Source organism: Eleginops maclovinus, chromosome 20 (assembly GCF_036324505.1).
Source record: "Eleginops maclovinus isolate JMC-PN-2008 ecotype Puerto Natales chromosome 20, JC_Emac_rtc_rv5, whole genome shotgun sequence".
Taxonomy (NCBI): Eukaryota; Metazoa; Chordata; class Actinopteri; order Perciformes; family Eleginopidae; genus Eleginops; species Eleginops maclovinus.
In genome coordinates, this window is record NC_086368.1 from 6,320,225 (window position 1) to 6,346,538 (window position 26,314).

At 40.2% G+C, this 26,314-nt stretch overlaps 1 protein-coding gene across 1 annotated transcript in view; it reads right to left on the reverse strand.

Moving 5' to 3' along the window:
- slmapa (sarcolemma associated protein a) overlaps nt 1-26,314 on the reverse strand; it is a 65,197-nt gene that overhangs the window by 34,026 nt on the left and 4,857 nt on the right. The window contains 2 exon segments of the mRNA XM_063910524.1: nt 4,772-4,844; nt 6,958-7,105. Coding sequence (XP_063766594.1) covers nt 4,772-4,844; nt 6,958-7,105 — 221 coding nt within the window.

Consider the following 26,314-nt stretch of genomic DNA (forward strand, 5'->3'; position numbering starts at 1 on the left):
TCGCTCCACCCCTCCTGCTACTCAGTGCAAGGAAACAAACGCCTCTTTCTGCAATGCGATGGCTTTTATGGTCTGTAGGAGGGTAAAGGTGCGCGGGATAACTAACCTGGCTCTGCATGAGGGGTCAGGGTTATCATTTGTATCATCAACTTACAAGCTGGCATTCAAAAGCTCCACAAAGGTTCTGAATATGAAACACCTTCTGAACCACTTCACAAAAGGGTGTGAGAGTGTGTGTGAGTGTTTTAAAGGAAATATGGCAGGTTATTACTGATAAGAGAAACAGAAGGTCCCATAGATAAACAATAGTGGTTAAAACTCATATTGATAGTTTTACTTCTATATTTCAGTCGTATCAGTCCTATTTTACCTGGTTGAATTATATTTCACCAGATAAAAGAAGAAGTTGTGTTTCCTGTACAGAAACTGGAACTGTGAAAGGAAAGCAGCATGTTGTCAAACTGCTCTGGCCACGCCCCCATATGTGATGTCACAGCAGGTTGTGGCATTAAATGGAATGCACAGCAATGTAGGAGTGTTCACAAACTATCATTTTGTTTTATGTTTCCGTGAGTCCCTTTTTTTCTGAAATATATTGATGGTGCCTTTATTAGAGATACAGAGGTGAAATGGGAGATAGACGGGATGACTTTCTGAAATGTTCTGCACGTTCAGGAAGAGATCATTTGAATAGTAATAGTAAATGTCATGCGTTCAAAAAGGGCAAGATAAATATGATGGCCCGGTACTTTTCCTTTTTTTTTTTATGTGTGAGAATGTTAGAATAGTATTCATTATTATTAAAGATTTTCTGACTTTTTTAACTTGAGTTTTCAGGTTCACACCTACAGTAATGAATGATAACATTGAATCAGGTTTTCAAAGGACACATATTTGGTCTGATATTTAAATCCGTCGCTGGCACACAGAGGACGACTGTATGAAACTGTATTTGGTCAACCTCCAGATGGCTAAAGCTCACACGCGGGGAGCAGACACATTCTTCAGCTAATAATAAATCCATCTGATTTAGCTCTACATCACTGCCCCTCCAGCTGTGCTTCATAGAGAGCTGCAGACTATTGTGGATGTGTGATGGTGGGTGGCATCACTGATACATCAGCCTATGATGGGGTAATATCATCCATATTCTCTCTGTAAAGTGTGTTTATACTTAAGTTATACCTAATTCCATTCATTAAAAATGAATTTGATTCAGTGGAGAGTATATTTACTGTAATTCAGTCCATTTACATCAGTTTTATTCGTTTAGGTATTTTCAGCACAACTGTGATGCCTGACAGTAAGTAGAGCGCAAACGACAAAGGATTTTCTACCTGATGGGGAATCCAATAAGAAGGATTTTTTTTTTAAATCTAGCTTTAAAAGCAGGCTACTGAGTATTGAAACGGTTGCAGTTGGAATCAGTGCTTCATGCGATTGGCTTCTTTGGAAGACCTTCATACGGAGCTCCGATCAAAGTATTTAGAGCAAAAATCCAGCCAATAATCTCCAGTGGCTGATCAATCAAATCCTTGGATCGAAATGCAGCCAAAAATAAAACTATAATGCTCTGAAAAGTGAAAGTGTACCGAGTCAACACTCAAAGGGAAAGTGCTTCTATTTCATCCGATTTTACATTTTCCTGAAAGAAGAACCAAGTTGGTTGTTGAGCTAACTTGGGAATATTGACATTAACCGTCATTCCTAGTGTGAGGTTTGAGTTAATGGCAGCTTTACATTTATTTTTGGTTCACTGCTTTAGCTGCCCGCCGCACAACTACGCTCCACTCTCACTGCTCTTGAGACGGTTAGAGACCAGCTGGTGAAGCATTAGGCAGATGAAGAGACATAATTCGCTGTCACTGCACCTAACCAGTGTTGGGTGTAACGCGTTACAAAAGTAACAGAGTTACAGTAATGTATTACTTTTTGCTGTAACGCAGTAATATAACGCATTACTTCTGAAATGTGGGTAATATAATACCCGTTACAATTCTCAGTAATGCAGCTGCAACACATTTTAACCCAAAATGACGTGGTGTTTTGTTTCTAAGAATTCACAAACATTGCGAGACATTCCGACACCAGAGAACAATCGTTCAGGTAGAATAGTAACTCAGTGAGCCTGTTTACTATTGGTTAAGAGGGCTGCAGAAACAGATTTGTGGTTGAGAGCTGCAGGGTCACAATGCAGAGCTGCAGGCTCGGAGAAAAGAAAAGAAACAGACAGGAGTGCGCGCAGGCCGAAGCAACAGAGGGTAACTTTCTCTCTCGGTCAGCATGCCTCTTAAACCCTGAGAAGTTCAGAGACTCGTGGCAGAGTGTTGAAGATATGCAGACTCTGTCCTCTGTGGAATCTCCGGCTTTTAGAAAGCTTGTCAGCCAAATCCCCGTTAACACACCAATGACACGGTGAGCTAACGTTGCCATAGAGACTTGGTCATATACAGCAGGTTACAGGGCCGTGCAGAGGCTCCACTAACATGTTATTAATAACACACAGAGACGTCATGTTACCGGTGTCAAATATAATTCAGCCGACTTAAACGGAGCATGAGTTTAACTTCTAGCTCTTTTCCTGATGTTCAGCATGTACTGCCAGATACACAGATAATTAATGAATGAATTAATGAGCTGCAATAAACTACATTTTAGCTGTCGTGGCTTCCTTCCTTGTATTTCTATCAAGCCAATAGACGCCTTAAACAGACAGCTCTAACTCGTTTTCTTTCCTTTAGTTACTCACATTTTGAAGAGTTGCTTAGCCTCCGATGGTTTGGATGATGTTGCGATGTGTTTGCTCAAAATAAAATAACAAACTTTTGCACACGCAACAAAGAAAATAGGCCTTTACAATATTCAAAAGAAATAAGCAAAAATAAAATAAAATAATAACAACAGGTACTTGTACTATGTGTACGGTTTGTAAGGTTAAAAACTGTTCCTTGACGGCGTCTCTCACACAGATTGCCCATCACTGTGGCTTTTAGCCCGGCGCTGTGGGATTTGTAGTCCTTTATAGTGAGTTGAATACAAACGTCACAATTAGGTGGCCTTACTAGGCAAAAACAAAATACTGGCTCTAACATACCGGCCCCTATTGTTATGGGCATCTTTAATAACAATAAACAGCAAAAAAATCAAAGAGCCAGACAAAGTCAGTCTTCATATTCTATTTGAGATAGAAGACAGGGGGGTCTTAATAATATATCTTCAGTTATGTTCTTATTCCTAGGCAGGCACCAGTAGGCATATTCTGCTTATAGGTCTTTCCAGCTGGCTGGTTTTTGTCTTAAGAAGAACACTCCGAATTAGTCCTCCAGATCCAGGACGCGTCTCCATAACTCTTGCTATTAACCAGGATCCACGAGGTGCATTTGAATCCATAATTAATACAATGTCTCCAGGTATGAAGTTCCTTTTAATGCGATTCCATTGCTGTCTTTCTTGCAAAAGTGGTAGATATTCTTTGATCCATCTGGTCCAAAACAAATTTGCAATGTACTGCACTTGTCGCCAGTGGCGTCTCGAGCATGTAGTTTTGCAGTTATTTTGGTGGAAGTAACTCAAAAGTAGTGTAACGCATTACATTTCAGAGACAGTAATAATGTAATCTAACTTATTACTTTAAAAAGACAGTAATAAGTGATATGTACTGTATCACATTTTGGAAGTAACTTGACAACACTGCTCCTAATACTAGGATGGGTTAAATGCAGACTAAAATCCACTGTGTGGTCCATAAGAGACCAAGATCAGAGCTGAAATCAAAGTGGTCATAGAGTTTTGGATACCAACTCTATGTCTGCCAAGACAGACAGCAGGAGCACAGCAGATGCATCACTTTTATGTTTCTGTCTGTATTCACGCAGGCCAGGATGCTCCTCTGTGTTTTCCAGACTGAAAGCCGGAGCGGGGGCAGATGGCGCTGCCCACCATGGCACCATGTCCCGGCATCTCAACACACAATCACACACGGGACTCCCAGTACAGTAGGAAGCTCATGCTGGGTCAGCTGCTGGTCAGCTTAAGTGCATTTAACACACACACTATGATTGATACTCTCATTTGTAACCACAACATCCTTCATTCCCCAACACTCGGCATGAACATATGTGAACATCAAATGAACACCAGAAGTATTCAAATGGTTATCGCAAGACCAACCATGAACACACACTCTATTCCCCCCACAGCTTGTTGACAAAATGTCCTCATCAACAACTAGACTGACACTAATCACATCACTATGCAAGAAGAAATCTGGTGTGTGTGTGTGTGTGTGTGTGTGTGTGTGTGTGTGTGTGTGTGTGTGTGTGTGTGTGTGTGTGTGTGTGTGTGTGTGTGTGTGTGTGTGTGTGTGTGTGTGTGTGTGTGTGTGTGTTGCAGAGGGAACAGGGCCATTACTATGGTTACGTGTACTTCCGTCAGGTGCGAGACAAATCCCTGAAGAGAGGATACTTCCAGAAGGTGAGCGTCAGAATGCAGAGTAACTTTTACACACTAAAACCTCGCCAATACAAAAAACACCAATATATAATCCGACACTAGTCAATAATAGGTCAAAATAAAAGAATAGAATGTTTTATTGTAACCATACAGCAGTGTGTGTGTGTAAGCAGGCAATAAGGCAAGCAAACAACTGTCAGTAACTGGTTCATTATGACCGATAATCATTTTCCATTAATGAGCAGAAACTTTTCCTTACAATGTATCAGTGATCAATGTGAAATCTTCATGATGAGTCTAAACCAATAAGTGTGCTTACTCGCTTCGCCGCCGTGCCTCCATCCCATCAGGTAGGAACAGTTTGATTGTTGACACGATGCAGCCATGGGTGACTGGAAACACAAACAGACAACCATCATGTTATCGCCCAACACTTCAGAGCTGATTATAAAAATCACATCAGGATAAATTGGAAGTGTCCGTCATCACTGAATCTATCTATCAATTCAGTTTTGGAAAACACAAGTAGAATCCTAACATAGAATGGAGATATTTGAAATGGCACAACCTGGTAAGCTATCTGAAGCTTGAGAATATGACAGTGGGTATTATAAAAAAGATTAGTAGCACGTCTAGAAAAGGAAAGAGTTCATGTATTATACATACTATTTTTACCATGGGGACTGGAGAACACTTCAGCTGTAGTATAAAAGTTGGTTGGCTTCCATTACTCCCTTTTTTCATACTTGTACTACTTTAATAATATCCGGATAGCTATTATCTTCATGCTACAACCCATTTTGTGTCATATTGATGTGGGGGTGTATAACCTCACACAAAGTTCACTGATTATGTCAATCATTGTGATATTAGATCGAAACACACAGGGCTGGTGTGTGTTTCACTCTCATTTGGAAGATGCTTTTGTTCTGAGAGAGAGTTTCCCCCTGAATATACCCTGGCTCAGTCACTTATTCAAGTAATCTTTCACATGTGGACACAAGCATTCAGCTATTTTAACCCCTACACCTCTACAAATAAATTAACAACCCACTCTATCATCTGAGCACAGCCAGCCACGTCTTCCGTCTCATGATAGGGTTGGGCTTTAAATTGGATATACTCAACGATCTACGTACGATGTATGAAATGACTATATCGCTAGCATCCAGTACAAATTGTCTCGTAATTATTGTAAGCCGTCGACATAATTCTTTCTTTGTCATGTTGCTCTTCCTGCTCTCTCCTATGGCTTTCTGTCCCTCTCAAAGACACAAGTGTACTTCACACACTCGCCTGTCTATCAACACCAGTAGTTATGTACTGTTTGCTAAATTATGTGATAACACCACAGCATAACCAGCCAGATGTTTTGACTTTAAGCAAGCCATCATCCTGGCTCTGCGGTCGTCTGCACCCAGCTATAGTTAATCAGCTTGTCCCTCTTTTCAGAGTGTTCGTTACAGTACACCTTGCCCCCGTCCCGACCTGCTTCCTGTCACGGGCTGTCCTCAGTGTGAAGGTGGTTTCCCGACCCGTCTTCTAACTTTTAAGTCGTTTTGTTAACCATGCTTGGTGGTTGTGTGCTTTATGTTTGGTTATGATTGATCAGTCATATATCCCACATGTGTTTGTAGAGCAGAACATTATTTATCCTCTTAATGCTGATCTAAAAGTGAACCAGATCGGTTCTTAATCTTAAAAATGCTACATTTATGTTGATTTTTTTAGCAATTATTTCTGTGATTTTCATATTGCAATACTACAGAAACATTTATATTGCAATGGCTTTCTTTCAAAATGGTGCAGTCCCCCTTCTTATGAAAGCAAAATAAAAGCAACGCTGTGTTTATTTAAATGTGAATGAGCAACAAAAAAAATGTGTCATTCAATAAATAATACAAAAATTGTTATGATGCAAATACTGATCGAAATAATTGTAATTATCATTTTGGCCAAAATGATAAATGATAAAATGTATTCAGTGAATCTAGTAGCTTTTCACTTTCTTTTTTTCAAGCTGTATATGTTTCCATATAGTTAAAAGTAAATTCATTTCATTTTATTCTACCACTTACGCATCATGAATAGCCAGACATGCCTAATATACATTAAACATAATGGTTTAGTGACTTTCATCTGGAGGCAGGTGTGTGCCAGGATGTGCATTTGGTCTCCAGAATGAAAGCGGTATAAGTGGAGCTGAAAATCTGACCTCAATATCTGCTCTGCTCTTTGTATGCAAACAGTATAGTCCATGACCTTTACACAATGAGCCTTAAGGTACCATTAAGGGTTAGTCAAGTGTAATTATTTCAGGGTTGTATGTGTGCATTATTAACAAAAAGGCTGGTAGAGTAGGGAGCATAATAGTTCTGTTGTACCTCACTAACAAAAATTTATGTATTCCTCTCTTAGCATTTCTACATTTTGAACCTTGTTTCTGTGTACTATTATCACTAGTATTGTATTATATTACTGTTTGTAAATATATTTCAAATGTACCTTTTCGTGTGTTCTCAGTGACGTCGACGCCGAACTGGATGATGTCTCCGGAGAGAACCTCGCAGGGAAGACTCTCCTCCGAGCCGCGACTCAACCTCTGGCTGTTGATGAACGTCCCGTTGCTGCTTTTAGTGTCCTGCAGGAAGAACTGACACACAAAGACAGCCGGTGAGAACCATGGGAGGAAATGAAAATGCCACGAAGCCATCAGACAAGGATAGACTGCAATAATCATTGGAATGAAGTCTAGTTGAAGTTAGGGCTGTGCAATATGGAGAAAAAAAACATAATTTTTCTGATGAAATAACTCAATATCGATATTGCGAACATATCACATCCAAACATTGTGCTTTCACAGAACATTTACACATTGACCATTTTTATGAATAATTCTTCCACTGTATTCGTCATATGATGGGTGCAGCAAAGAAATAGAAACAGCTGCATTTAAAAAATGCTATATTATTACATAGGCTTTTTTTGTCAACAAAAATAGAGATTTTGATTACATTATTTTTTTAACTAGTTTATTAAGATTATATTAATATCTTTGTATTAAAAACAATATTGCCATTATTATTGTCCATTATTGAGTACACAGTCTAGACCAAAATGGTGCACAGACCAACATTACCATCCTGGGAGGCCACACTGATGTAGTTGTAAAGCACATTCACATTTTGACGGTATATTAGTTACGGAAGTCTGACGAAAAAGGGACTTTTTAAATCAACTTATCATGCCAAAATATTCAATTCCGGGTTTTCAATCTAAATGTGTCACAAAACTTTATCCTTAACGTGTTTACCCCTGAACCCTGTTCCAAACTGATGTGCGGTTACCGTGTTACTGTCATCTTATCAAACATATCTCTTATCATTTCAGTCTGAGGACATGCTTTCTGGTCTGCATGAGTTCTTTCGTTGTACTCTTGGTTCACAGTGAACTACTCACTACACTTCTTCTGTCAGTAGTGCTGTGAGAATAGTCCATGTTTTATTCCTGAGGCTGTACTGTAGGTCCACAGCATGGGAACATATAAATCATACTGACAATACAATGCAACAGCTCATGAGACTAGGGCTGCATGAGCAAAATACGAGACAAAACTAGTTGCGGTTATATTCACGGATATTGTAATTGGGATTAGATTTGGGATTTAAGACAGAATGATTTTGAAACATTATTCACATAATCACTTAAATATATTAAAATTATAATGCTGTGATATTTTTTAGGAGGGTCTGTACAAAACAATGGTTTTGTTGCTACCATCTGTTGAAGGATATTTTAACACATTTTAAATTTACCAAATATTGCGCCTTTTCTTTTTGCAGTTGTCCTTTTCCTACAGTGTGTGTTATATACGTTTTTGTGATTGTAAATGGTCTGCAAAGGCTAAAATCCCAAAATTCCCTCCAGAGGAAATTTCTCTCCCACAAACTCCCTGAAACGCCTCCATTGGACTACTTTGTTTACTTCCTTGACATAATGACATCACTAAGTAGCACTCTCGCTCATATTCAAACACATTGTACTTGATAAGCTAAGAGGTGGGACATCTCAAAGCAGTTGAACAATCACAACAGAGCCAGCTAGCTGACCAATCAGATCAGACTGTTCTCTGGTTTCAGACAGAGGGTAAAAGAGGTGCTGCAGTACAGGCAGTATGAGAAAAATAAAGAGCTTTTTGAACATTAAAGCATGGAGACATGTCCCAGTAGAGACACAAAGTACTGATATGAGCCTGAAAATGAGCAGAATGTCCTCTTTTAGACGCTGAGCTCATATTTGAGAACAACAACTATCACAACAGTAAAACAGAAAGAGTCAGAAGGAATCGTTCACACATTAAGAAAACAAACCCATTCACAGATATAGAAATGATAGAACACACACACACACACACACACACACACACACACACACACACATTAATGCACATGTACGGAGGATTACACCAGCTGAAAAGAAAACATATCACACAAACCCAAACCAACAAGACACAGAGACAGTAAGGTAGGAATTACACACACAACCACACACACAACCACACACACACACACACACCAATCTGATCTTGATGCCGGAGGCCTGTCTGTCTGTCTGTCTGTCGTTCCAGGAGTTTCTTTCATCAGCTCTCAGCTTTCCGTCATGACTGAAAACACTGTCGATTGACGCGAGCGAGACAGAGGGAGAGGAATAGTAAGAGAGAGAGGAAGAGGTGCCGACAGTTTTACTTCGCTGTTCACCCGACTGCAGTTTGCTAAAAAACTATCAATTCACAGATCATGATAGCTATATATATGTATACACACACACACACACACCGTTACTTCCTGTCCCCATGGTAACCTTGAGATAGATAGGGAGGGACCTAACTATAGAGCTTTTCGCCCAGCAACACCACACACACACACAGTATGCGTCACATACCTCACATATGGCTCTCACACACTTATACCTAGTATTTCTCACACACACAAAGTATGACGTCATCGACATGTGTGCTGCAGATTCAGTGAAAATCTCCTGGTCATTTGCCTTTGACTCATCATATTAATGAAGTGTTTGACATTTGCTCATGTCACAGGAATATCAGCAACATGTCGCTCAAGAAATAAGTTATATTAGTGATTAGTGACGACAGCAATTAAATGTAAAGATAAAGCTTTCTGCTGCCCCGCAAGTCCTTTGACTGGGAACCACTGTATAACCACAGCATGTGTCTTAATGGCGAAGAAAAATTACAAAAAGAAGTGTTGCTGCATTGCAATGTCGTCAACATTTAAAAAATAAATAAAAACAACAACCTATTGATAAATAAACAACTGATCAATTCTAGCATGTTCTGTGCGATAAGACCCGTTGCTTATCTCCTGATCCGTGAGAACTCACCATTTTCACCTGTTAAACCATTGCTGCATTTCCCATGCTTGAGAAGCTTAATTCCCTTCCACTTTGCCTTAAGAGGAGCTCCCGCTATCTCTCTGTCAGTTACAGGTTGTGGGCTGAAATGTGCCTGCGTATGATCTCCTAAAACTAATTTGAAACACCTAAACTTAACCTACAGGAAATCTCTTTCATTTCCGTAAAACAAACTATGGTGAATGAGGAAATTAAGCAACAGTGATTCAGCATAAACGAAGAGCAAGAGATCTGGCTAACTGAGCTTTGAGATGACATTCTTCATTAACATCAACAAGTCCATTTTTCACTCTGCAGCTATCCCAGCTGAATGTGGAGCACCAGTCACACCACCACTTCTGTTCTTTTCAACACATAACACTCTCCAAAGTGCCTGCTAAATGACTCAAAAAGAATGTGTGAATGAATAACAGATTGACAGGTTACTAAGGTTCTCTTCTGAGCTTGGACACCACTTTCTTTAATGCTGATTTCAGGTATTTTTCTAAAGTTTATCTGATCTCCCTTTTGAAATGTAGACACAACAAAGCATATCACAGACTGCCTCACACAAAGCATGGATACTGGCAGAGAGTTCCTGTGTGTGTGTGTGTGTGTGTGTGTGTGTGTGTGTGTGTGTGTGTGTGTGTGTGTGTGTGTGTGTGTGTGTGTGTGTGTGTGTGTGTGTGTGTGTGTGTGTGTGTGTGTGTGTGTGTGTGTGTGTGTGTGTGTGTGTGTCTAAGAAATTCTTTCCCTGTTCAGTCAGCTGGTAAACTCGACTGCTAACATCACAGAGCTAACTAAAAGAGAGGATTGTGGAGGAAGAGACAAAGAACAATTCTGATTCATAACAACTTGATTTCATCTTCAGTTCTAGTGCACAAGAACTCTGTGTGCACACAACTTCAGTAAGTACAAAGGGTCAAAGTTGAAGCAGGAAATGGTTTTGCAAACTGTGATGGATGATTATAGACAGTTTCAGGTCATAATTTCCCTCTTAGCCTTCGCTTCCTTTTTAAATAAGTTGTCTCTGCAAACGGTCTCACTTCATAGATGAGGCTATGAAAAAATGATGTAATAAATACATTCCTGCAATTCTCAAATGTTTACCATTAGACTACTTATAATCATAAAAATAGATGCGAAGTAAATGTTGTCAATGTATTGCTTCTCTCCATTTGTTTCCCTTCCATTATCTCCAATCCATCTGTGTTTCTGCCTCCACGTTCATCCATCTGGATTCTGTAGAACAACCTTTAGTGATGAAGCTCCAATTACAATTATGTAACCAAAAAGCTAAAACGTTCTCCATTCCTGAAATGTTTTTTTAATCTAATCTAACTTCAGGATTGCATGAAACACAAAATGTTGGATAAGTAACATTATCCCAACATGGACATCACACTTTAATGCAAGGAATCTCTGGGTGTGGCTTGTGTGTCCTCACATTTCCTATTTATCTGATCTATTTCCCACTGAAGACCAATGGGAGAGCAGTGTGAAAATGAAGTACACTTTGGATAAGCAACACATCTATTCTACTATATTTGAACTTGTAATAAGTCAATGAGGACGAGTGACTAGCTTACAGAGACAGCGCCACTCTGCCAGGAATGAGTCATAAAAAATTAGCATTTTATCACTTCAGGTTCCCTCGCCTCAAAGTCAACGGTTCTTTGAACGTGTTTTTGGTTAAAGCCTAAAACATGGTCTGTGGTTAACCCAAGCTGAAAAGATTACCACATTTTGTTCTATGAAATAGAATAAGTAAGGGATAATGTGCAGCGAGGCGGTCATTACGGGGAAAAGAACACCAGACAGGCTGATCAGGGAGCCCGACGTGAATCCAAGGGATCTTGATCCGCTTATTACACTGCCGGATACTAAACAAACTAACCACTCGACTCCCAATACTAAATGAAATTATTTTATTGACTCAAAAATGATCGTATTTCTTCCTCTAAGAAAAAAAACTCTGTTCCACGGTGCACCAACAGCTGGAACTGCAACAACAACAACAACAACAACTTTACAGCAGCACTGATCGAGGTTTTCTGTAACTGTTGTAGTCCACAGTTTCTGATCCACTTACAAGTCCTTAAACCTTGCAGAGCCCAGACCGTGTTCCGTTTAGTGTTCACTTCCTGTCTGTCTTCTTCTGGTGATTTATCCGACGTCCAGCGCTCCGTCTTTTAACCTCTTTTCCTTTGTCTCTCTTGATCCTCCTTAACAACGGTCAATATAGTCCTTGACAGCGGTCTGCACTACTGGATTAACAACGTGTCTCATGCTCTGAATTGACCAATAAGAATTGAGTATTCAACTAAGCCATCTAATAAATGGAACTACTAAACTTCATCTTATTGCATATAAGCTGCCTTTAGCTTAGCCTTGGTGACGCGCAGCTATGTGACCGAGATGTGGTTTGTTTAAAGCCTAATGTGTACGTTTTACTTCAGTCCATTTAATTTGAGCTTTTTGTCAAGGGACACCTTATGATACAGGTTCTAAAAAAACAAAATACTTCCCCACTGCACCACTCTGTCAAGTTTTTGCGTTTGCTTAATCATAACGTTTCTGCCGGGAAAAATACCTCCAATAATGTAATTTAAAGCGACAAATACGCCTACTTGGATATTAATCCATCCCCTAAGTGTATTTAACCAATGTTTTTCACCGTGATAGAAGCCAGATTTTGGTGGATTTTTGAACCAGATTGTCAACCAATCTGTATGAACCCGTTTGTTGAGTGTGAGGTTGTTTTAATGAGCACTTCTTGAGAAAGCACCAAGCAACAGAACTGCAGCAGGCAGGCATGTTTTAAACTGCATGAAGTGTGCCTTGATTTCAAGTCTGCTGGTATGATGAGTGGCTCTGAAGTACGAGACTTGAGTGTTTGCCGCCACTCTTAAGGCAAATTGAGGACATTTTGAAAGTTTTCTGAATCAAAATAGCTCTAAAATCTATAGTATTTCCCAATCACACAAATGCACCTCTCTTCAAACAAATCCACACTTCTGACGACTGATTTCCACCACAACTGACATACTGCAGCACTTCCTCCCACTACCCACAGAACATTTCTCTGGGAAACACACTGCATCCCTTTATCCTTCTCCGTCCTCCTCCCTTTCTCTCTCCATCTCCCCTCCTTCATTTGTGTCAGCTAAACGAATGCCATATAATTGTGTTAGGATTTTAATTTGCCCTCAGCTTCCAAAAACCAGTGCAGACCATCATGCAACAACAACTACTTAACCAGTCAGCAGGTCGACACATGACACCGGTTAGGTTGTTTGGCACAAACACAAACATACACACAGATTGGTAAGCATATAGCAATTGTCTGCTGGCAGATGATTTCTTTTTCTAAGACGGATTTATCCTTTCATCCATATGAATCTTTGATAATATCTTAGGTTATCTTCTATGAAGGACTGGTGCAGATTTACAGTATAATTTGCCACCTGCTGGGAAGTTCAAACAGGTCAGAACAGCTCTCAACATGCAGAGATAAGATGACTTTCTGTAAAATACTTCAAAGTCATTCAAAATCATGATCACACTGATAACCTTGGGCCAGTCAAGGCAGATTTCCTAGTGTAGCAGAGAAATAGCTGCACAAAAGAATGAATACAAAACAACTGTTATCTTTAAATGTGACGCAAATGATCTGAACACAACTAGAATGCTTTATATCCCAGCTTAAGCTACACATTAACATATGAAACTGAGGCGCATAAAACCCAAACATGTAACAGAATTTATTTTTGGGGGTTTTTATTTTGTTATTAAATCAACAAGAGTGATATTTGTTTGTTTTTTGTTATGTGATGTTTCATAACTGCATGTGTTTTGCGTAATTGCTATGTTATTGTTTGGATTTATTTAAAAAATTCAACCATGAGAACAATTTTCCCAAAAACCTGCATTTAGGTTTTCATGCTAAAAGAAAAAGTAAATAGAAAATGAGAGCTACATTACCGCAGAAGCAAAACATTAAGCAAATTATAAAGGATGTCAGGAATTAGGAATTACGTGCAGACTACTTCAGAAAAAAGTAAACAAGAAGAACATTGAAAAGGTGGTCATTAACATAAATCAGATAATATAATATAGGAATAATGGAAGAAGTAATGTAGTGTAATGTCAATATCATTTAATCCGTGACTCAGAAGTCAAAGCCCTGTAAGTCAAGTGGAAGGTCAAAGGCGAAACAAAGAAGAAGCCATGAAAGTCCCATTAATAATTACTGACAGTCAAATTATGAGAAGGCTGCTTTGTAAATCCGGATGTCAAATGATTAGTCACACCACAGGACTGGAACTGAGGCGCGAAATGTTCTCCATATTTATCAAATGAATGGATCTGTAACACTGAAGGAAGCGAGTCATGACTAGTATGATAAACCTGTTTAATTAGAACTGCTGTTGAGCAGAGAAAGAGACACTTGTTATACTAGAGAAAGAGAGATGGGCACCTGCACCGTACGGCAGCGACTCGGGTTCGATTCCCGACCCGTGGTCCTTTCCGGATCCCACCCCGACTCTCTATCCCACTTTCCTGTCACTCTCCACTGTCCTATCCGATTAAAGGCAAAAAGCCCCCAAAAAATATCAAAAAAAAAGAAAGAGATGGAACAACAACAAAAAAACACAACGGCAATCAACGCCTTTAACACAGCCTTTGTCAAAGTGGGTGCCGCGGCACACTGGGGTGCCCCCCGACTGTGTCAGGGGTGCCGCCAAAAAAATTACGTATTCTGACATAAAAAAAAACAATCCCCCCCAAAAACATTTTTATTTGAATACATAAATACATAATTTTACCTACTAATGGATTACTAACATTGTAAATTAATGTTGATAATATATATCATTTTTATTTTAAAACATTTAAAATGTAAAAATCTGACTCGCGGACCCGCCCACCGGGGTCAGATGCCAGCGCAGCGCATTGTTTGATTTAACCGCGAAAATACATTTGATTTCAAAAAGAGCAAGCAACAACAGCATGGATCGTTTTTTAAAAAGAAAAGCCCAAAAGAACCGGACATGATTGACTGTAACATGGAGCCTCAGCCTGCATGCGAGCCTTCGTCCACCAGCCCTGAGCCTGCATCAAATGTCACAAAGGTAGACGCTAACAGTAAGGCTAAAAAGAGGATGACAGTTACCTCAAATTTGGCTTCGTCAGTACTGGGGATCCAGCATGTCCTCTCCCTTTGTGCTTAATATGTGGCATGCAACTGTCAAACGAAGGGATGGGTCCGAGCAAACTTAAAAGACACCTGACCACTGACACCCTGATCCATCACTTGCTGACAAGGATGCTGAATATTTTGTTCGAATGAAAAGTCAGCATAGCCGTCAAAAACAAATGATGATTAAATCTGCAAAAGTCTCAGAGAAAGCACTGGAAGCTAGCTACCTCGTAGCTGAAATAGTGGCTAAAACAAAGACGCCCCACACTATTGCAGAGACTGTAATTATGCCAGCATGTACAGCAATCGTGAACAAAATGCTAGGGCCTCAAGCTGCAAAAGAAATAGCAAAGGTCCCACTGTCGAATTCTACAATAGGGAGGCGAATCGACGACATGTCAGTGGATATTGAAGATGTGGTTTTGGGGAAAATCAAGACAAGTGGACATTTCTCTTTACAACTTGACGAGTCAACAGACGTGAGTGGGCACGCGCAGCTCTTGGCAAATGTTCGGTTTGTGGCTGGGGACCATGTTAGAGAGAATTTTTCATTTTGCAAACCGCTACCAAACAAAACGACAGGAGAAGAAATGTATCGTGTGACAACTGAGTATCTTGAAAATGGAGGATTGAGTTGGAAAAACTGCATTAGTATCTGTACTGATGGTGCGGCTGCAATGACTGGCTGTGCCAGAGGTTTCATTAGCAGGGCCAAAGCGCAAAACCCAGACATCCGAACAACCCACTGCTTCCTTCACAGAGAGGCACTGACGCAAAGACGCTCCCAAAAGAACTTTCCGACGTACTGGACAGAGCAGTGGATATTGTTAATTTCATAAAGGCGCGCCCGTTAAAGAGCCGCCTGTTTTCCATTCTGTGCGAGGACATGGGCGCAGAGCATCAGAGCTTGTTGCTACACACAGCCGTCCGCTGGTTGTCGCGAGGGAAGGTTTTGGGCCGATTGTACGAGTTAAGAGAAGAACTCAGAGTTTTCTTGACAGAAGAGAAAAATGCATATGCAGAGCTGCTCACAGATGAACAATGGTGCGTAAAACTCGTATATTTGGCTGACATCTTTAAGCACCTCATTGAGCTGAACATTAAAATGCAAGGCAAAGAAGAAAACCTCACGCTCTGGCGTTCCTTTGTGGGACAGGGCAGGCTGGATATGTTTCCCCTGTGCAACGCGCATGTAAACAGCAGCACACTTTCTGCCCTCATAGCCCAGCATCTGAAATCTCTCGAGGATTTTTTAGTCATTATTTTCCATCGGAATCTTACGCTCAGTTTGACTGGGTCCGTGATCCTTGGAGTTCAAGCGCACTGGAGAGCGCAACGGACCTCTCACTGCCAACGCAGGAGCAACTGATGGAGATCAGGGAAGACCGCACATTGAAAATGAGATTTGGTGACATGGAATTGGACAGGTTTTGGATATCAGTGGAAAAAGAGTACCCAGTGGCCTCAAGTAGCGCTGTTGCTATTTTGCTACCCTTCTCCACAACTTATATGTGCGAACTGAGCTTTTCAAGCCTGACATACATCAAGAACAAGAACAGGGAGCGCCTGAGGACTGTGGACCAGGAGCTCCGTGTCTGCCTCTCATCCATCCCTGCTAGGATAGGGCGGTTGTGTGCGTCGCACCAGGCTGACGTCTCCCACTGATGGTGAATCAAAACCCCTCCTCTCTCTCAATTGCGGCTTGTTTGTGTAAGTGTGAGAGCGTGCCTGCGCTCTGCGCGCACGTCGACCTCTCTCTCTCTTCCTCTCTCATTGTGGATTATTGTGTGTGTGTGTGTGTGTGTGTGTGTGTGTGTGTGTGTGTGTGTGTGTGTGTGTGTGTGTAGGTGTGCGGATGGCACGGATGGAAACACGGATGGAAACAAGGACTATGATGACATTTTTTAAACCTGCATCTTTTTCTTATCTTATTCATTGTATCTCATTGTATTTATTTGTTGTCATGTCTACCCCCTTTATTTTATTTTAACTGCATCCTGCACTTCATTTGAGTTCTCCTGGTCTCAATTTGTTGTTGAGTTCTTGCTTACTACTTGTGGTTTTATGACATTTGTGACTGGTTTATTGTTTTGTGAAGCACTTCTGTGTTTTTAAAGGTGCTGCTAGATAAAGTTCCTATAAAGTTGTTATTATCATTATTATTATTCACAGTTCGTGTTGCACTTTACTGTCCCGTCTAAATAAACAGGACATTTGCATTTATGTTTAGGCTATGCAGTTATGCAGTGTTGTTTTTAATCATATTTTACATTGGGGTGCCTTGAGATTTTATGCACTTTTGAAAGGTGCCCTGACTGAAAAAAGTTTGAGAAAGGCTGCTTTAACACATGGAGCCGGTCACGCTGCTGGGTTCCTCCATCTGTTTAAATGATGTATTTTTGGCGTTCACACATAGGCCTCTGTTCAACAGGTCCATGTTGAATTTTCAAACGAAAGAAGTCCCGATGCGCATCCTTTAACATTGGAAAACAGCCGATACAGCATTTGTTTTTCCCTATAAGTTTATTTAGACAACACAACTCAAAAGTTTGGAATAACCTGCCAGAGAAGCTTGATTTGGTACATTCAGATGGCTTATGGGATCCCTTATAGCCATTCCAGTTTTTCCAAGTATTCATTCTAGAGCGAGAGTCCGTTAAAGAGGCAAGTGTCTATGGTTAGTTTACATGTCTGTTATAACAGCAGGACAGTCAAGTCTGTTATAAACTGCCAAAGTCAGTTGAACAAGTGAAGGTAGGATGATGATGTCAGTTGATTAAGGGTTAGTGAAAGACAGGATAATGGGTTCTGAAGGAAGGGGTGTAATGTAGCAACAGTGTGCTTATGTGGATAAGACATTTCGTTTGACAGAAACAATCTATTTGAATCTTTTACATTGCTTATAAGCAAAGTCTTAGATCCTGGTTCAAATAGCCATTTGAACGAAGAAGAGAAGGAAGACATCAATATGACAGGCAGTTCCAAACTTTTGAATGGTAATCTATTCCTCTTGCACATTGTAGTTAAAGTAATAAAAATATAAAGATTCAGGCATTCCGTTAAAAAAGGACCGTCAAACATACATTGATATTTATCTACATTTTGATATGAGACCAGGTATCGTCTGTCATTTTGGGTATGGTAATATTGTTCACTTTTTCCATGTTTCCCTGATTTCAAGCACTCCATTACAGTAAGGCGACGTCATTTTCTGATTTTACAAGACTGTTATATTTTCTATCACTTGCCTTTACCCACTTAGCTATAATATCTAACTAACTGATGGTGATTTATCAAATCTCATTGTCATTTGAGAGCAATGATAGTCAACAATACAAAATAGTGCCAATATTGATATATCAAAGTTAGTTGTTCAAAAATGTTTTGAGTTTAAATGATTTCATATCGCCTGATCCCTTAAAGTCGCAGTGCTCTTAAGATATTTAATAACGTCCACACGGGCCAAGCAGGAAGTTATTTATAATGCACCGAATGAGCAATCACTTGGAACAACATGTCGTTAAGCTGTCATGTTATCTTCATCAGCGGAGCACAGTTAGAGTCAGTCTTAGTTTTTTTTACTCCAACTCCAGGTGCTTTGGCATGTAAAACTGGCGGAGCATTTCCTGGTTACAGTGCATGTCTGAAAGAGGCTGCAGATGGAGAGTTTGTTGATCCGGGTGTGTGTGTCTGCACAGAGAGCGAGCCAGCTGAAGAAGCCTGAGCTCCTGGCCACCCTTTCCAATAGACGCGGCTCGCTGCTACTGCAGGAAAGACATGTGGGCGAAGATTAATTAGCACTAGTTGTAAAGGATGCATTGTCGTTTGACAGACACTATTTGATTCTCTTACTGCTATAAGCAAAGGATTTTAATCCGGGTCAAAAGTGTGGCAGGGTGGGAAATCACTCTGTCAGGCGCTTCCTTTGTGGTGATCTATTCTTACCATTGCTAGGTGTAAATGTTTACAATATTAAAGTTGGCATGTTGGCCGGTTAAACACATTGATTTCTAATTTTGATTGAGACAGGTTCGCCCTTCATATGGTAATGGTAAAATGTACCGCCACGAGATCGTCCTTCGTAAGGCAAGCGTCATGATTTAAAGTGTAAATCGCCTTCCACAGTAATATTGACACTTTTGATTACAATCTCATGCAAGAGCATGTTCAAATCAAATGGCCAAAGATAAGCAAAGTTTTGCAATGTTTGAGTGTTTAATTTTTCATATTGACCTTAAGTTCGGCTTAAATATTAATCGTTCTACAGACGCGGCTCGCTGCTACTGCCGAGCAGAAAGAGGGTTTTATCAGGGATGGCACGTGAGCTTATTCCTGCAGTGTAACAGTGTAAGCATTTCCTTGAAAGGTGAGTGCTGGCGAGCTACAGTGTTCGTCTACAGATTTCAGATGCCTATTTTCAGTTGCCTATTTTCAGCTCTGTCACTGTAGTGGTCCATCGGAAAAGGAAAAGAGTGAACAACTGATAAAAACTCTTATTTTCAATCATCTATTATTTAAAAGTTACTTGAACCAGTAGTCTGGGACACATTGTCAACAAAATATCATTTTATTCTGTCAATTATGTAATATTTAGAGTTAAAAACTATTTGCTGGTGAATGTATTAGTTAACAGACAGAAAGTTAATAGTCAAACATGTTCTTACTCCATTACTGATTTAAGTGATATTGGAAAAATGTCAATCCACTGGCGGGACGCAGACAGAAGCTTAAATCCAATCACAATGTCCCTACCGGCTTCAACCCCGTTCACATGGAAGAGTTAGATAGATAGAATCGGAGGATGAAACCCTCTCTATTAGTCACATACCGTATTTTCCGGACTATAGGGCGCACTGGATTATAAGGCGCACTGTCAATGAATGGTCTATTTTCGAAATGTTTTCATATATAAGGCGCACCGGACTATAAGGCGCATTAAGCGAAATGTTGTTACCTCCAGCGTTGTTATGCTCTATACCGTAGTGAAGAGCAGCTGGGTATGTGACACTCTGAGGAAAGAGGAGGGGGAAACAGCGGAGCTGGAGTAATCCTTTTTTATTGTCTTCACCGACAACGCAGCCAATCTGGCAACAACTTCACTTTCCCAAAACTACTTCTTCCGCACACACACGCCCACCCCGCATGTCGCTCTCCTACACACTCCTTTTCTACATGCCGTAAAACGGATACATATTATATAATTATTAATTATATAACAGAAACAAAACAGTCAGATAAGTCAGTAATAAGTTCAGTTATAACACGTAAAATACGTATCATTGATTCATTAATGTTGAATTCTCTCCCAGCTGCTCTATTCCCATGTTCTACTGCGTGACTGATAGCCTCGAGTTTGAAGTCCGCGTCGTAAGCGTGTCTCTTGACCGGTGCCATTTGGTGCAACTCCGCGACGCTCCTGACTACGGTAGCCGTAATGCTGCAAGCGGTGCGGATTTGTAGTTTACCAAAGTCGTACTAAAACATTTTGACAGAGCGCCGTGAGAGCTGTGTACCACACAAAATCACTTCGAGGTCAGTAAGCACAACCAGAATTACCGTAATCCATATATAAGGCGCACTGGATTATAAGACGCACTGTTGTTTTTTGAGAAAATGTAAGGCTTTTAAGTGCGCCTTATAGTCCGGAAAATACGGTACATGCACACAGCAGAGCACACACAGTGAAATGTGTCCTCTGCATTTAACCCATCCTAGTACTAGGAGCAGTGGGCAGCTATTGTGCAGCGCCCAGGGAGCAATGAGGAGAGGGGATTGGAGGTGTCCGGTGCCTTGCTCAAGGACACCACAGCAGGGCTAGGAGGTGAACTGGGACCTCTCCAAGTAGCAGTCCACCTTCCATATTTTCAAGTCTGTTCGGGGACTTGAACCGGCGACTTTACGATTCCCAGTCCAAGCCCCTACTGACTGAGCCACTGCTGGACAGTTGCCATATTAAGTACCAAACCAACAAGTTGGGAATGGAAGTAAGTAAACCCTCCAGCATTGAGGGGTGCATCAGTCCTGAGGTAACCAGCTGCCATTCCTGCAATTTACTCCAGTTTACCAGTGCAAACATTTTCTAGTAAACTGCAAAAAACAGGAAAGACATTTATTATTGTCATACAGATGCCAAGAACTTGAAGGTTGCATTGCATTTGTATTTTTTTTACCTAGGATGAAATATGCCTGTGTCTAGTCTATAAAACAGTAGACGTGTTCATTTATTTGTCTTGATTTGTATAAGGTACTGTTGCAAAAACCAAGCAGCTCATAAATATCAGATATAAAAACACAAAGACGTTTACAAAATATAATTGCCACTAAATAGTTGTATTGTTATTATTTTTCATGAGAGATACCGGTCCTCTTTCTGTGGAAGCTTGGAGCTGTATTTTCAGCCTCATCCTTAAAGCAGGGAGCTCCATTCAGCTGACAGTGAAAATCCAGACAGAGTTCACTGTCACTGAGTGGGAGTGTGTAGGTTCTGGTTTGGAATCAGGCCAGACTGACTTTATGCCAGGCACGGCTGACAACTTCAGAGGTAATGACGCAATGAAGATCAGGCTCAACTCAGCCGGACTGGTGTTCTTGGGTCTCAGTTGCCCATTCTGCGCATGCTCTGCATCTTTCAGTAAATGATAGATTTAACCTAATTGAGCATCGGTCATCATGCAGGAGGAGAGCAACAAATCAGTTAGAGGGTCAGCTATTGATCAGGAAATTATTTGTGATTTCAATAAGTAATACAGGCTCCTTTTTTAATTCACTCGCAACAGAAGGTAGCAAATGCAGGGAGAGTCATTACTTTTTCTAGGACAATTCGCACAACTAAGTTTTACCGTCACCTGCTATTTGAATACTAAAATAAGTCTCTTTTCTATATAAATAAAAGACTACCTTTAATTACCAAAACAGACATCTTACTTAAGGTTTTCTTACAGGCAGCTCGCATGTAATGTCTCCTATTTGTCCTTAGTTTTAAAAAATCTGTTCCGAAAGTAGTACTTGTTTTCATGTAATCTGACTCATATTAAACATTATTTAATATTTAACAACATCTTAACACTCAAAAAAGTTAAAATACAAATGAAGTAAATTCAGACATTTCTTTGCTTTGTAAAACCTGGTTCAGTGTCTAGAGAGGTAACCCTATGCAGTAATCCAACTAGTTAACCTGTTACTTAGAAACCTCATGGCAGGATTAGGCATCATGTGTTCTGGCGGCTGGTGGTGACCTCTAACAATGAGCTTATGAAATCAAGTTGTATCAACAGCATCCTCCTTCCTGAGGAAGTGTTGAAAAGCTGAAGACTCAGGATGAGTTGCTTCATCAGATAGTAAAATAAACCTGTTCACCTGCTGACGGGAGTTTATTCTGGTCCACATGTTCCTCTTGTTGAAAGGCTCTCTACCAGGCTAAATGCTCCTCAGCTGATGTTGGTATGTTAATCTTCTCTAAAGTACCACAAGATACTTCCACTGATTTATCAGCCAACAAAATATGAAGGAATGGAGCTCCACATAACGGTTAGTGTAGGAAAGAGTGATGCTACATATGCAAATAGGGTGAACTTTGAAGAATAAAACAGCTTCAAACTGCTTTGATCTTGTATGAACAAGTTATAAAACCTGCCTCCAGCTCAGCATGTTAGAGAATAAAGTTCAAGATAGTGAAAAGTGTCAAGCACTCACACCGCCAACAGAGGGAAATGAGGTGGGGACAAAGAGGATTTTTTACATATTTACATGAAAAATCATGATGTTATGTTGGATCAATGGGCTATCTTAGTCCAACCAATAGCAGCATGCATGCATGATATTTCCATGTGGACCTAAAATGAACCTAAGATCACACATAACCAATTGTATGATAATATGATTAAAATAAAACACAAAAATGACTCTATGGTTTCTGTAACATGCCAAATACTGATGTTTAAAAATATATGAACCGCCCAAACACACAGAGCTACCTTAAATATATATATTTTTACTAATTGTAACCGCATCGATCTCAAAATCAGGCAGGCACTTGGTTGCCTGTACTTTTACTTCTAATTAGGAGTGGGAAAAAAGCTTCAAACAAGTATTGCGATGCCAAAAAACAGTGTAATGTTAGTTATTTACTTTAAGTTGCAGGAACCAAAAAAGCGGAGGTTTGGCAGGAGACTGAGATTCTTCCAAATTATAATTTCTTGACATGCAGGAAACTTTTGTATTTATTTATAAAACGCTGCATACTCTAAAGACACTTTTCTCTGCTAATCAGACACTGACTTTGAATCAAGATTCATTTTTTAAAACAAGGCCTGAAAAATATCTGCAGCCTTTCATGTCACACTGCATATTGGTGTCCTGCTGCAGTGCCTGGATGCAGTATTACTGTGTCTGAACACACACACGTGCGTAAAGACAGTTACAGAGCGTAGTCATGACTGTGTAACAGCACTCCTGTGCTGTGTCGGTATTCAGATTGACGCCACTGCCCTGCAGAGGAATACTGATACCAGACCACACCTCTGCTGTCAGCACCGTCTCCATTGTTAACATTATTATTCTCTCTAACCGGACTCTCTCCATTTAAGGAGATATGATAAAACATCCTGGAAAAGGAATTGCTGTTGTAACAAGGTTGTAACAGCCCAGTGTGATAGCTGCAGGAGGTGCCATTCAAGTCAATAAATCTATTTATTTTGATCTTAAATCATCATCACAAAAAGATGGAGACATGCTTTTGGACAAGATGATAGACAAAAATGTAGATTCAGCTATTCCTCAGAGTTTTTCCTGGGGGTGGCGCAGGAGATGGTGTGAACAATGACAGAAGGATTATCCTACAAAATTCAGAGGCAAGAATGTTGACGTTCCAATAGGGCTGCACGATTATGGCCAAAATGATAATCACGATTATTTTAATCAATATTGAGATCACGATTAATTATCACGATTATTTGTTACATTTTAACCAAAACATTTTTTATTGACACAAAGGCTCATTATTCCTGCTTTCACATCCAGGTGCTACATTCCTGCTAATGTACACATTTGTGCATCAAAATAAAATAGGTCTATATCTCGTCCACACTACTGCGTTTTCGTTTTAATCCGGAGTTTTAAAACGAAAACGTGACCATTCACGCATACTGGGCATGCGCGTGCCGGTTGCAGGTGCAGCATTATAACATGCAGAATTTACCTGCACAACAACTGCTGCCACAGACAACGAGGTCAACAGCGCTTTTACTTCGTTATCCATGTTCACCACTCAAGGCTGATCCGACCCGATACCCAGCTGATCTGACCCGATACCCAGCTGATTTGAATTTTTTTGGGGTAAGGAAGGGTCACATGGTAGGAGCGTCACGAATCAGAGAAGGATACTCGTGATCGATAAGACCCAATCAGAAAGCGCTCATGGGTGCCTACGATAGCGTTTCCAAAAGTCTGCGTTTCTGCCTGTCCACACTAATCAGCAGCCCCGGGGCCAGCAGCGTTTCCAAAAGCCTCCGTTTTAAAACGAAAACCAAGTATTCCGTATTGTATTGTATACGAGGCTTGTTTTCTCCATCACTCGCTAGAAGCGCTAGATTGGCTTTGGAAAAAAACGTTGATACTGAGCGTTCTATGAACCGATGAAATATCGCTCGATCACGCGATTTTGATCGTGGGAAGCCAAAATCGTGATCGTGATTAAAATACGATTAATTGTGCAGCCCTACGTTCCAACATTTAGCCGGTAATGCTAAGCCATTAACATATTCATGGTACCCAAGGAAATTGCAAAACGGGGGGAAAGTTAACATGTCTGCCAAACTGTTTTTCCACATTATTTAAAATAAAACCTTGGTGGCAGACCATAAAAAAAAGGTATAACAAAATACAAAAAATATAAAATGACAAGTTTTGTTTTCACCTGCCATAAGGGATATTCCCTCAGAGGTGCCTAGCTCAGGCTTGTACTTGCAGACCAGTATTTACTTTTGTTTAAACCATGATAAGGCTTCTTAAACAATTCATTCACATTATACTTAAAATGTGGGTTTCCCCTGCATTCTTTTCCCTTCTCAACTCCAAATCCTCCATAGAATGCTGACCAAACCCAACACTGGCCTGCAGAACATTGCTGCAGACCCTGATGAGAGGAATTGCACGAGGCAAGCAGGCCGCCAGCAGGGAAACAAGCAGGACACGAGATGACAAATTTAGCTCCAGCATGGATTCACACAGAGCTGCAACACTGATGCAGCTTTGTGAACACTGAGGCGGGGCAGGAGGCTTCAACATTTCACCTTCCAACTATAAAACACGTATCTGCTGGTATGAGCAACAAGTTATCAGCAACAATGCAGGATGCACATGCTAGATTAGGTATACACACTTGATTGGATGTATAAATGACTGGATAATATTTTATATAAAAACTTGTTTAAAAAGTCTCTCTGTCAAAGGAGTTTCCACAAGCTGCTAGCTTGAAAGCTGCTAGCTTGAAAGCTGCTAGCTTGAAAGCTGTAAGCACATAAAGTGAAGTTATGATATTTGAAATGATTTTCGAGAAGTAGCTTTGAAGTCAGTGTTGCTAACTTAATGACTTTCTTCCCTAGATTTAGAAACTTGTGGAGCTAGGGCTGCTAGCTTCTAGTCTCGCGTTCAGGTTTTCGGTTAGATAATTTAATCTAGCTGGCTTTTCCAGTATTTCTTTCCCAATCTTTGATGATTACATCTGTATTACAGAGATCTTCACACTGAGTTTTTAGTCCGGCTAAAGCCTTTTTTTCCAAATACCTTACCTTAGTTTGAGAAATATAAACAGATATGATCATTCATAATTTCATTTCTTTTTACTTTCACAAAGAAGCCAAGCTCCAAAATGTTACACATTGTTCTTAATGTGAACAAATTAACATTTAACGTCTGCATGTTGGGAAAGTTATCCAAGTGCTGTGAAATACAACTCAAATCAAACTATTGCAGCATTACGACCACAAGCACGGTTATATAGCTTTTGTGTCTTGTTTTCATGGAATGTAAACACACTTCAGCTGAGCTTGGCATATGGTTTCTGTAGCACTAATGATGAAAAGAGAGCGCCATAGAGGGAAAATATGTTGAGATTAACTCAAAAACTATCCAACTCTTGGATTCTTATCAACAAAAACTATTAAATGAACACTATCTCTAATCACATTTCAATCTGGGGACAGTTGCTCAACAGAGGAAGGAGGAAGTTAGCATCAGTAAATGACAGAG